Source organism: Moschus berezovskii, chromosome 10, assembly GCF_049115385.1.
Source record: "Moschus berezovskii isolate FMDL1 chromosome 10, NW_MosBer_1.0, whole genome shotgun sequence".
NCBI lineage: Eukaryota > Metazoa > Chordata > Mammalia > Artiodactyla > Moschidae > Moschus > Moschus berezovskii.
In genome coordinates this window covers 80,521,811-80,535,907 of record NC_142469.1, presented here as the reverse complement: position 1 = coordinate 80,535,907, position 14,097 = coordinate 80,521,811, and the positions used below count along the sequence as shown (strand labels likewise).

At 38.2% G+C, this 14,097-nt stretch overlaps 1 protein-coding gene across 9 annotated transcripts in view; it reads left to right on the top strand.

Moving 5' to 3' along the window:
- The window catches only part of AHI1 (Abelson helper integration site 1), a 228,815-nt gene that overhangs the window by 138,936 nt on the left and 75,782 nt on the right, over positions 1 to 14,097 (top strand). For all 9 annotated transcript variants that reach the window (XR_016038442.1, XR_016038443.1, XR_016038441.1 and 6 more), the window contains exon 22: positions 9,774 to 9,829. Coding sequence is in view for 5 of the 9 variants with exons in the window: in XM_088840772.1 (XP_088696898.1) it covers positions 9,774 to 9,829 (56 nt within the window). In the remaining 4 variants the exon portion in view is untranslated. The remainder of the gene's footprint in view (positions 1 to 9,773; positions 9,830 to 14,097) is intronic.

Here is a 14,097-nt window from a genome sequence, read left to right as displayed (position 1 = left end):
GCATGGGCTTCTCCTTTGCTCAGTGGGCATCACCACCGTATCAAGAGTGGGGCTGGGTCCCAAGGGTATGGAACAGAAGCCCTAATGGGCAGATCTGAGCTTATTCTAGTTCCTGTAAGTACATTCTCCCCACTACTGGCAATGGCACCTTCTCCCCAGAAAAGAGCAGTGCAGGAGCAACAGGAGCCAAAGCAGACATCCACTGCCCCAGGCTTGGGCACATGCTGGGATGGTCACAGGACACCAATCAGAGTTCCAGACCACGCTTCATCTGCTGCCTTTGTGAGTGTCAGCCATGGTCGCCTGCACCCTGTTCACATGCTGTGGCGGAATCAAGCCGGCACCATCCCGCCCAAGAGACCACTCTCTTCAACATGAGCATCTCTGAAAGCTGCACCAGAGCAAGAGGGGCTGGAGCAGGCATCCGGGGTGGGCTGGGTCAAGCGCTGAGGCAGTTGTGGGAAACTGGCCTGAGCCCTAGATGGTTTCAGTCGGGTTCCTCTGCCTTTTTCTGGGAGTAAACACACATGTGCATACTCTTCTTGAGTGAAGCCTCAATTTCTAACTGTCCTGCTGTGAGTCCCACTGGTTTTCAAACCCCGCTAAGGGGATTCATCTTCCTGATTTTGAACCTTAGAGGTAGGGTGCTCAATATATGGTTCAAACCTCTTTCTCCCCAGGGAGGATCTTTGAGTCGCTGACATTCCCCTCCTCTTCTGTGTCCCCTCCTTGGGGCACAGGTTCCAACCTGACTGCTTCTCCTCCCTTCCTCTGCGACTTTGTGTGATCTTTCTCTACAGGCTTGGGTGTAGATGAGTCTGTCCGCCAGTCTCTGGCTTGTTTTCAATGAGAACACTCCACGTGTAGATGTTTTTTTGAGGTGTTCATTGGCAGAGGTGAACTCAGCATCCTTCTACTCTGCCAGCTTGATCTCCTTCTGGCTCGGATATTTTAAACATTAAACTTGAAATAGTCATCCTGAATATATATCAATTATGTTTAGTGTTCAGTATGCCAGGTACAGGTTGAAGTATGTTTTATATTAATTAGCTAGTTGAATCCTCCCATCAACCAGTGAGCTTCCCCTGAACAAGGAAGCGAAGGCATAGAGTGGGTAAATAACTTGCCCGGTTATCAAATATATCAAATATCTGATCATTGCAAGAGCCAGTCTTTCTCTGGATTACAGAATAGATCCAGAGTCAGAATGTATTAGACTAATAAATTGTCCTTTGGGATGTATTTCTTTCCTAATTGTAAAGGAGCAAAATCTAACAGTAGAGAATTATAAGCAACTCATATCTCTGAACGGGACAGTGATTTTCCCAGAAAATTATTATTTTTAATAAACATAGATTTATTGAGTGGAGCTATCAGCATGTAAAATATAGTACATTCACACATTAATTGTGAAGTTTTATCTCATTTTTAGGAAGGTGTTGTAATCAAACCGAAGTGAGTATTTTGATTTTTTGTTGGCTCTTTGCTTTAAATAATTCCGAGAAATTTTTTCAGTAAAAATTTTAAGCCTGTTTACTCTGCTTATAAAGAATATTTTATAATTTTCAGAACCATTGAAAACTTGCTTGCCTACTTAAAGTCTATTAAGAGCCTACAATCCTTTCTCAAACTTCATTTTGAAATATTTTAAAACCACAGAAAGGTGGGAAAAAGCAGGTAAAATGAAACTTGATTTGCATCTTCTGTTTTAAAACCTCATTCATAAATCTGTCAAAAAGAAGGATATTACTTTAAATAACCATAGTTTCATCATCCGTAGAAAGCAGTGGCAACCCACTCCAGTACTCTTGCCTGGGAAATCCCATGGACGGAGGAGCCTGGTAGGCTGCAGTCCATGGGGTCGCTAAGAGTCGGACACAACTGAGCGACTTCACTTTCACTTTTCACTCTTATGCACTGAAGAAGGAAATGGCAACCCACTCCAGTATTCTTGCCTGGAGAATCCCAGGGACGGGAGCCTGGTGGGCTGCAGTCTATGGGGTCACACAGAGTCAGACACGACTGACATGACTTAACAGCAGCAGTTTCATCATGACATCTAGGAAAACTAATGTACTGTAATATCATTTAATAAACAGTTCATATTCAGATTTTCCTAATTATGCCTAAGATGTCTTAAGTAATTTTTTAAATTTACTTACCTATTTCATATAGCATCCAGTCCAGATTAGCACTTATATTGGTCATTATTTCATTATAGTCTCATTTAATCTCAGTTTATCTAGAAACTCTTTTTGTTTCTTTGTTTTTCATGATTTTAAATTTTCAAAGAATCTGCCTGAGCCAGTTATCCTGTAGAATGTCCGCCATTTTGATTTTGTCTTGATTAAATCCAGGCGATACCTTTTTTGACAAGAATACGTGAGTGACGTGCCTTTTTACATCATGTCAGGTGGCATGTAATGTCAGGTTGTCCTACTATTGTGTTGCTATATTTCAGCTTGGATCTTTTCCCGAATATTTTAATATATCCTGTTAGTCTACATGTCTATTCATGTGTCATCCCCACATTGTTTTAATTACAGAGGCTTTTTATAATATATATTGACAGTATTTTTTTTTCAATCATTGCTCTTCCCCCCCCCCCAGATTTTTCTAGCTATTCTTGCATGTTCTTCTATATTTTTATTTTATTTATTCATTTTGGCCTCACAACTCTGCATGCAGGATCTTAGTTCCTGACCAGGGATCAAACCTGTGTCCCCTGCAGTGGAAATGCAGAGCCCTAACCACTGGACCATCAGAGAATTCCCTATTCTGTATGAATTTTAGAATCAAATTGTCCAGTGCTAGGGTAAAAACTATTTTACTGAAATCACCGTAAATTCATGTGCTGCTACATTGTCTTAGAACAAGGGATGTCTTTCCGTTTGTTTAAGACTACATTTATGTATTTTAGAAGTGTTTTAACATTTTCTTCATACTGTTTTCTCTGGAGAAGGAAATGGCAACCCACTCCATTATTCTTGCCTGGAGAATCCCATGGACAGAGGAGCCTGGTGGGCTATAGTCCATGGGGTCGCAAAGAGCCAGACATGACTGAGCAACTTCACTTTCACTTTTTTGGTATTTATTCAGGTATTTTCTCTGTTATGATAATCTTGTAAATGGGGTATTCTTTTTCATTGTATCTTCTAGTTGGTTGAATATATAGAGTATTGATTTTGTATATTAAATTTTATATCGTGCTGCTCCTGCTGCTGTCACTTCAGTCGTGTTCGACTCTGTGTGACCTCATAGACGGAAGCCCACCAGGCTCCCCCGTCCCTGGGATTCTCCAGGCAAGAACACTGGAGTGGGTTGCCATTTCCTTCTCCAATGTGTGAAAGTGAAGTCGCTCAGTCATGTCCGACCCTTAGCAACCCCACGGACTGCAGCCTACCAGGCTCCTCCATCCATGGGATTTTCTAAGCAAGAGTACTGGAGTGGCTTGCCATTTCCTTCTCCATATCGTGCTGACTTTCTGCTTTATTAGTACTGTTACTGACTGTTTTAGCATTGGTTCTTTTGGACTTTTTGGGCATGAATTGTATCATCTGAGAAACAGTTTTACTTCTTTTCCAGTTCTTGAGAAGGGCCTGCAGTTTTCATACGGACATCTTTATATTAAATTTGGCAAGAAAGATCTTTGCCTTTTAAACTGCTGTATTTTACTGGAATATAATAAATTGTATTTCATTTTCTCCTAGCCATAGATAATCAAAGCATAATTCTCCCTCTGCCCTGTGTAGAGATTAATGGCAATTTCCATAATTCATTTAGGATGATAGTTCTAGCATTGCCAAAAGAAAAAACTCTAGAAGGCTTCATAGAAGGGAGGGTAGAGGTTCTCCTGTCCTCAGTGTAGTACCTTGTGCTTGATGGGTTGCTCATAATCATTTGGTGATGATACATAAGATTGCTGGAAATAATGTTCTGACTTAAGAATTTGACATTTATCCCTGCCTGCTTTGTTTTTGCAATAAATTCAGTCATCTTTTTCCTTCATTTCCTTTGATCATGGTCCTGACTTGAAGGTTGATAGAGTTTAAGGAAACTAAAGAATATATAATTCTGCTATTGGAATCAGTCAAGTACGAGTGGTATGAAATGTCATGTCCTGATTTTCCACAAAGTAAAATACCTAAAGCATCTCTCAAGAAGCATAAAATTTCTTCATTATCTGTTGAGGGTATATTAATGTCTGGAAAATCAGGAAAAATTTTAAGTGATACTTTTCAGTTTTACAGTAGGTTTAGAAGCATCACCAAAGGAAATAGTTAATTAACCTTTTTAAAAAGAGTCCTAGAACATTAATTCAAACATTCTGATGACTAATGTACACAGTTAACACTGCATTGTAGGATTTGAAGCCAGTGGCATAGCTTAATTCATTCGGTTAACGTTTGAGTTAACTCTTGAGGACCTTCTATGTTTCAAGCAGTTGGACCAGGCCCAATGGATACAAAAATGAATTAAATCAGATCCTGACCACAGGGTCTAGACAAACACACAAATGGATCTGGAGGGTGTGTGACATAAAAAGCTGGGTTTCAGCAATTGTTTTGCTGCTCCTTGTTTTTGTACCCTACCTTCAGATTTGCTCTCTGAAAGCAGATGTTTCTTCACTTTAAAATGGGGTTATCTTTGTAGTTTATTAGTTCAGTTCAGTTCAGTTCAGTCGCTCAGTCGTGTCCGACTCTCCGCGACCCCATGAATCACAGCATGCCAGGCCTCCCTGTCCATCACCAACTCCCGGAGTGCACTCAAACTCATGTCCACAGAGTCGGTGATGCCATCCAGCCATCTCATTCTCTGTCGTCCCCTTCTCCTCCCGCCCCCAACCTTTCCCAGCATCAGAGTCTTTTCCAGTGAGTCAACTCGTCGCATGAGGTGGCCAAAGTATTGGAGTTTCAGCCCTAGCATCAGTCCTTCCAATGAACACCGAGGATTGATCTCCTTCAGAATGGACTGGTTGGATCTCCTTGCAGCATAAGGGACTCTCAAGAGTCTTCTCCAACACTACAGTTCAAAAGCATCGATTCTTCGGCGATCAGCTTTCTTCACAGTCCAACTCTCACATCCATACATGACCACGGGAAAAACCATTGCCTTGTTAAAATTCTGAATAGTTGTCAAGCTTTGTTTGTTTTTTTTAATTTAAGGGATTCTCTAAGTTTCCCATTGTTATCAGTGGCACTATTAGTTGACATCCCTGGTGGTTCAGACGGTAAAGAATCTGCCTGCAAGGCAGGAGACCATGATTCAACCCCTGGATTGAGAAGATCCTCTGGAGAAGGAAATGGCTACCCACTCCAGTATTCTTGACTGAAGAATTCCACAGACAGAGGAGCCTGGAAAGCTACAGGCAGGCCATGGGGTCGCAAAGAGTTGCTCAGATGACCGACTGAGAGACTTTTACTTTCACCAGTTGTGTAGTGTTATTTGCTGCTTGCCTGGTAGATCAGCTAGTGAAGAATCCGCCTGCAATGCAGGAGACCCTGGTTCAATTCCTGGGTCAGGAAGATCTGCTGGAGAAGGGATAGGCGACCCACTGCAGTATTCTTGGCCTTCCGTGGTGGCTCAGCTGGTAAAGAATCCATCTGCAATGTGGGAGAACTGGGTTCAATCCCTGGATCAGGAAGATCCCTTGGAGAAGGGAAAGGCTACCCATTCCAGTAATCTGGCCTGGAGAATTCCGTGGACTGTTTAGTCCATGGAGTTGCAAAGAGTCGGACATGACTGAGCGACTTTCAGTTCAGTTCAGTCATTCAGTGATGTCCATCTCTTTGTGACCCCATGGACTGCAGCACGCCAGGCCTCCTTGTCCATCACCAACTCCCAGAGTTTACTCAAACTCATGTCCATTGAGTTGGTAATGCCATCCAACCATCTCATCGATGCTCTGTCATCCCCTTTTCCTCCTGCCTTCAATCTTTCCCAGCATCAGGGTCTTTTCAAATGAGTCATTTCTTTGCATCAGGTAGCCAAAGTATTAGATTAGCATTTCAGCTTCAACATTAGTCCTTCCAATGAATATTCAGGACTGATTTCCTTTAGGATGGACTGGTTGAATCTCCTTGCAGTCCAAGAGACTCTCAAGAATCTTCTCCAACACCACAGTTCAAAAGTCTCAATTCTTCAGCACTCAGCTTTCTTTATAGTCCAACTCTCACATCCGTACATGACTACTGGAAAAACCATAGTCTTGACTAACAGACCTTTCTTGGCAAAGTAATGTCTCTGCTTTTTAATATACTGTCTAGGTTGGTCATAACTTTTCTTCCAAGGAGGAAGTGTCTTTTAATTTCATGGCTGCAGTCACCATCTGCAGTGATTTTGGAGCCCCCCAAAAAATAAAGTCAGCCACTGTTTCCACTGTTTCCCGATATATTTGCCATGAAGTGATGGAACTGGATGCCATGATCTAAGTTACTAAAACTTCTTATCAGAGTTAGTTATCTCTGCAGGCTCATGACTGTGGTCCCACCTGTACTGCTGGATGTCTGAGTGGTAGCATAATAATGAAAGGGAACCTGTGCCACTGTTGCTGCTTTACTGAAGCACAGGAGTAAGCTTCTCCTCTCAAGGCTCATCAATGGCAGATTCAGCCGTCTCCCAGGAGTTGGCCCTGGAAGCAGATTCTTCCAGGTGGATGGAGCCCTTGGTATATTTCGCCCCCTTTGAGGACCATTGTGGTCCATAGGATCTGCCAGACCCTAAGTGCACAACCAACATTAAACTGACAGAATAGCCAGTTACCCAGAGAAAAGGGGGGCAACAGAGGATGAGATAGTTCGATGGCATCACCAACTCAATGGACATGAATTTGAGCAATCTCCAGAAGACAGTGAAGGATAGAGAAGCCTGGGGTGCTGCAGTCCATGGGGTCACAAAGAGTCAGGCACAACTTAATGACAGAACAACAACAGAGTATTTATAGCTTCTGCTGGCTGAAAGACCTCAGTGAACCCTGGAAATCCCATTTTCTGCCCACATCTTGAGAAGAGGCCTTTTTTCTGTGCACAGGTCTTTGCTCAGCACCGGAGGATGCAGTCCTCCCATCCCACCCCACTGCCTGATCCACGGGCTGTGAGATCCCAGAAAATAAACTTCATCCTCTGAGATATGTCCAGGTTGTGCCATTCCTTGTGCCTTAGTCTTTGTAGGCCTCTGGAAAGGAACTAAACATGATTTCAGATTTTAAAAGCATTAAACAAAGTGAAAAAGAAGATGCTCACCTAGAAGATTAAGTGGAACGATTTTCAAAAGATAAAAATTAAGAAGGTAAAAATAAAATGAGGTGAAGAATTAAATAAAATAAAGTTTCCCAGAGCAGAGGGACGATAAGATTCTGCAGATTAAAGGGCTTATCAAGTCCCCAAAAAGATTGATTATAACAAAGACACACTTAGACACACCCTAGTGAAAGTAGTCAGTCTTTTTCTTCAGGCCTTCAGCTGGCTTGATGAAGCCAAGTCACATTGTGGAGGGCAGTCTATTTTATTCAAGGTCTGCTAATTTAAATGTTAATTCCACCCAAGAAATACTTTCACAGAAACATCTGGAATGTATGATCAGATGAAAGTGAAATAAAATATAAATATAGATATTTTAGGTAAATTTTACTTAAAATAAACTATTTGGGATTGTTTTTCCTTAAGCTTATTCCTTTCTGTATATTCTCTGTTGAAAACTTGAACAAACATGTATGATTTATTTCTAAATGATATAATTTTCATAGGCAATCCGAATTTAAAACTAAGCTTATGTCTATAGATAATCCATTTTAAAATTCTAGTTTTCAACACAGTTTTCCTGAAGTTGAAACTGTAAAATACGCATTGTTTTCTTTGTCCTTTCATAAGCTAAGGATGTAGATTTTAGGGGAGTTTAGTTTTTTTATTTTTTCCATCACTTTGAAATTACTTTCTAATTGGATAAGAAGTTTAAAATCAGTAATCAGCCGAGGCCAGTTTTATGGCAGTCAGATTATAGTAGTGAGAACACATATGTAAGATGATGCTAATTCCTGAACCCTGTGGCATGACCACTCTCATTTAAAAGCCAGAGTGTCGTGCCAGACTGTTCTTAGTGGTTGCAGCTAGAGAGGATTGTGAGAATGTGGGAGCTGGAGAGACGAGGATTTCACCATTTGTTCTGTATACTTCAGTGTCATTAAAGTCTACAGTAAGAGTCAGCATTATTTGAATATTTTCAAAAATATGCTTTACTTGGGTTTTTTAATTGTTTATTCAAGGCCAGTGTTATCTATAAATAAAAATGTCGTTCCATCAAAATTACTTTAAAGACATAGTTATTATTAATACATTTAAGACAGAGCTGTTAATTTGCTATCTAGTATTTCTTCAAAGAAGGACACCTGTTTTACTAGACTCTTAAGGTCAGAAATCATAATTTGTCCTTTATAATCTTATCTTTTTTATTTTTATATCGTTTTTTAAAAATTGGAACATAATTGCTTTACAATGTCACGTTAGTTTCTGCTGTACAACATCTTGAATTAGCCATATGTATTCATATATCCCCTCACTCCCACCCTCCCATTCTACCCCTCTAGGTCATCACAGAACACTGAGCTGAGCTCCCTGTTATACTTTATCTTTTATCACAGAGTACCAAATAGCCACTTAAAACTGTAATAAATATTAGTTGAGTGAATAAAGAGAGTATAGTAGTTTATACTTCACTGGCTAACAGTAGATATTAAGAACATTTTTTAAAATGAAACAAATTATTTTTAAAATCACATTTAAATCACTTTGTTCATTTTGAACATACTCTTGCAAAAGTGATCAAAAGCGATTTCTTTGTGTTCATCTCACTTATTTATTGTCCTTTAAGAAAAATGAGTTAAAGGCCTACAGATGAGAGTACCTAGTGTTTTGTTTCAGCTAGAAATTGTGCTATTTGCTATTGACAATACTTTGCAATTCTCACTTCTAACCTGCCCTCCTTGACAACTTTTAGCATTATTTAAACAAACTATTAAACTCCTCACATGTTGGTTTGCTAACTGACAGAAATTGAAAAGTAAATGAGAGCCACACCTGTCTTCATTTTAAACTTGACCTTCACTTTGAACCAGTATTTTTACAGATGAGATGCAGTGTGTTACATCCTTAGAAGATGTTTATTACAAAGGAAGGTGATAGAGGATAGTGGGAACAAAAAGATAAATCTATGCATGAAAAATGATTTTTCTCAAGGTTAGCCGTCTATATTGTCATTTTAAAGAAGAGAATGAGGGGACCTTTTTTTCTTCACGTACCTCTGTGGTGATTGAATAAATAGCTGACTATCATAGTAGGAAGTCAGATGATCAAAGGGAAATTTGAATAGATTTATTTATTCTTTTTGAGAAAATAAGGAAGTGATTCTTTTCATAGACTTTTCATATTTCTCTATTAAAACTTGATGACCTCAAGACAGAAGCAAAACTTTTATCTAAGAAATACAGTAAAGGAAGATAATGGTATAATTTTGAGCTGAGAACAGAGTAAGAACACATCTTGTACTATTGCTGTATGACAGTTGAATGGGAAAATTGGCTTTGCTCACCTTAAGTCAGGTCTCTTAGTTAACTAAACTCTCCAACTGTTTTTGACCAAAGAATTCTTTAAAGGATTCTGCCATCCAAATGAGGTTTTTTCTTTGTAAGCTGTAGGAGTTATGTCTTGCTGACACAAATGTTTTTAAAATAAAATGTTTAGGTATAATAAGCAAATATTCACAGTCTTTTCATTTCACAGGGATTATGAGCATAGAAAGAAAGCCTTGTAACCACCATGTAGACACAGCACCAACGGTAAGGCAATCTATTTCTACATTGCTGAAACTGTTAAGAAGGCACAAAATGATACTGGTTGTAGTGACACAAAGTGTCATTGTAGAAAACTCTTGTAACCTACCTTTTGCCAAGAGTTATATCTCTTTAAAAATTAGCCTTAATGAAGAAAAACTACCAATTTTTTCTAAGATACAGGAAAGTAAGATGCTCTATCAATTTTATTCAATTTTATAAGTACTTGTTTATATTAGTGTTATGAATAGAATGGTTTTTAATTTAAGAAGCTTTATACTTTTGATAAAGTACTTAACATCTTTATGCAGACTGATTTATATCCTTGTGAAAATGAGCATTATTTTGTGCACTAGCATCATGATTTTTATAGTGAATGTTTTGTAATAGTGAAAGTAGGCCATTATGCTTCATTTCTCCTGTAGATTACTGTGCTTTATTACTATAGAAGTGAAATCTAGTCTTTTACCCCTCTTCTGTTATGACCAGACAACAAAAGACATTTAATAATTATGGTGTCTATTTACTATATTAAAAATAATTATAGAAGATAGTATTGAAGGAAGACAATTAAATTTCCCTTTTAATCTCTGTACATAGTATTTGTATGTATGAAATATACTTCAGTTGCTGGTTCCCACTTCAGAGATTCATATAAAATAGACTAGGGTATATCTCTTACTAAACATATTATTGTTTCTTATACTTTCTTTTTTTTTCTTATACTTTCTATATAATAAATCTTTCAAGTACTCCACACAATTCAGCATTTCCTATTGTGAGGAAAGCTTTACTAAAATACCATTTTTGAGAAAATAAGAAAGTATTAAGCTGTATTTAAATTTTATTGATAATCAATATTTTTCTCACAGGCAAATTGATTCCATTTTCTGTTTGTAATAAATCCATATGATTGATTCAGCATGTTTGGTAACTTAATGTGTAGCACTTCAGAAAAGACTGGTATTTGAGGAATTAATCATCAGCATAATCATGAAAAGTACATGAGCAAAGTGTGTTCCACTTATCCTTTAGTGAGTATGCTAAAAGAGTAGCCATTACATTATGTAAATTTTATTCATTAATATTAAAAATAGAAGACTATGGCAGCAAAGTTCTCAAAACCACTTTCTCCAGTAGGAGCAAGGAAATGGGTTGAGAAGGGCTCACAGTAGGCAAAAAAAAGATGGCGGCAGCAAGAACTAGAGTCACCAAATCGTTGTATCAAATAATGCTGCTTTTTCCCCTTGCATTTAACATTTTGGGAGTAAGAAAATGATGTTTTAGCCATATTTCTAGATACATCGTCAGTTTGGGATGAAAGGTGCTGACACCAGAGCTGATTCTACCAAACTGAAGTACATTTAATAAAACTATACCCAGAGTATACTGGGATGTATGGGATGAATAATGTGGAATGAACTTTGTGAAAGTAGCCAGTACCTACCGTGATGCTGGCATATTTAGGACACAGTCTGTTGTTTGAATTTAAAGATTAAAATGGGTCATGGACTAAAAAAAAAAGAAAGGCTAGCAATTATAGAAAATTATTATTTTAAGCTATTTGAATAATTTACTCATTTGGTTATATACTTTTGAAATTTATTTTATTCCTGTAGGCTTTTCTGCAGCACCTTGTTTACATTTCTGGGTGTTTTATACATTTGGGAACTCAGAAAAGTGCAACCTGGAAGGTGTTTTTGTCTCACCCTGTAGGCTGATGGCAGAGTCCCATGTTAATTAAATGATAATAGAACCAAATATTCACAAAATCCTGAGAAATAATGATAGTACCATTTGCAGTAATGCCCTAATCTCAAAATGACAACAGTGAATTAGGAACAAAATCAAATGCATAATGGTTTAGATATTGTTGGTCTTTGGTTACGTTCACCCAGTTGGATTATTAAATAGTGGCTCCTAATATATTAATCACATATATATTCTGTGTAGTCGATAAGTTTGAAAATACTTCATTTATACAGACTACTCTCCAAACACTCATTAATTCTCCAGGTTCGATTTGAGCCAGTCTTCCTTTCTGACATCTCTTTCTGAGTTCTTCTCCTTCTGTCTCTCTTCGGCAAATTAAGCTTTCTCCTCTTGGCCACAGTCCCGCAGCTTGCTGCCTCACCAAAGTTACTCTTGACCCTTTCTCCATAACTGCTAAGCAGAATCACAACACTGTTCATTACCCAATCTCTTCTGGGCCCCAGGGTAGGTAAAGTCTAATTTTCATAGAAATATAATTTTACCTAATTTCCATCCTTTGTATCAGTGTGCCCTTATTTTCCCTAAAGGGTTTAAGAGAAGAAAATATTTAGAGATAAAAGAAATAAGAAAAAGTCTGTCTAAAAATTTAACAAAATGCGATACATGATACATGTAAGTTCAAACTTTTCAGCCAATACTGGCTGAAAAGGAGAGATACTCCTTGGGCCTGGGGAAAAAAATAAAGGGGGAGTGGGCTAGGATTTCAGAAAGGCTGAGGCTCTGAATGACCTTTGGTTTCATACCTCGCCACCAGTTTCTAGCCAACCTTTCTACGTTTTCTCTTCATCCAAGTACTACCGTGAAATGGCTGGGGTCTAAGAGGGTGCTAGATGCTAGGTACGACTGTTCAGCAGGGGAAGGAAACAAGACTTTCTCAGGCCTCCATGAAGGAGAAAAATATGTTTCTTAATGTTTCAAGTTGGAATGAACCTTTCTGTAAATATGTGGTTACAGAGAATAGCTTGATCCTGTAACCCTGTAGTGGGATGCACTGTAAGTGGGATGCACCTATATTAAGTGAATACAGGTTAGCCTAAGAATAAAACCCCTTTTGTCCCTTGGTTGTATATTCTTTCTCACTCAATTTACTCGTTTCCTTTTTTCCACTTATTACATGAATTTTAACTTACTTAGATTTTTTTTTTCTTTTTGACACACGTAATACCGTATCTGTGTTTGGAGGTGTCTTTGATACAGAGTAAAACAGAATGTCCCCATATGGCATGACCTCCTCCACCAAGAAGAATCAAACCTCGCTTCTTCACTATTTTTTTTTTTTTTGCATTCAGAGTTCTGCATTTTGTTCATATCCAGGAGTATATTTTCAAGTTTTTTTTTTTTCAAGAAATATAAATTGAAAGTTATATTACCTCAATCTGCATATTTTAAAATATCTCTCATTTGTCTTTGCACAAGACAGCTTGCCAGGGATTTTAGTCCTTTTCCCTTCAAAACACTTGGAAACTGATCATCTTTTGCCTTCGGTCATTTAGTAGCTTGGGGGAGACAGTAAATATCAGTATGATAGTTATCCCTTTGTATAGGTAGTCTGTTTTGCCTGTTCACATACTACAGATTTTCTTGTATTTTCTTTATACCGAATATCTTATCTCAGATTTGATGCATAAACATGTGGCTTTCTTTTCACTGATTTTTGGCCTGAATGGTATTCACTCAGGTATGTTACTATTATAGGAAAAGCAAATAAGACATGATACAATCATAATATTAAGATTTTTGCTGTTGTTTAGTCGCCAAGTCATGTCCAACTCTTTTGCAACCCGGTGGACTGGAGCCCTGCCAGACTCCTCTGTCCATGGAATTTCCCAGGCAAGAATACTTGAGTGGGTTACCATTTCCTTCTCCAGATCTTCCTGATCTCAGCTCAAACCCGAGCATCCTGCATTGGCAGGCAGATTCTTTACTACTGAACCACCTGGGAAACCCTAATATTAGTTTATGTGAAAATAATTAGATTGTGCCACTTTAAGAGCTAGTTGCTGCACCTGCTTATAGCCTACAGCAAGTTAAGGATAATATCAAACTCAGATTAATCAGAGGTCATTGTCCGAACCCTGAAAGGCAGGTGTAAAAGTTAGTTAATAGTTAAATCAGCATAGGCTTGAGTCCCATAGTTACTTTAAATAAAAGACTTATTTGCAAACCAAAGAGAAATAGCAACTAGCATAAGGAAGTCTTCCACCCACATGTGTGGTCTTTTCTTATTGTAAGTTATTACACAAGAAACATGGTTAAAACCTACCTGCCCTTCAATGTACAGTCATATGCACAGCAGTTCCCGTAGCTTTTCCTATTTTCTGGTGGAATTAAAACATGGTAAACCATGTTGAACATACAAAGAATTTTTAGTGATTTGAGGAAAACTGTTTTTGAATCTCTTCCAGTGAAAACAGGTAAGATAAAATTCAAATAACATCAGTATGGCCTATTGTAGTCAATCATTTTTGTAAAGTTTCTACTAAGAAGTGAAAGTGTTAGTC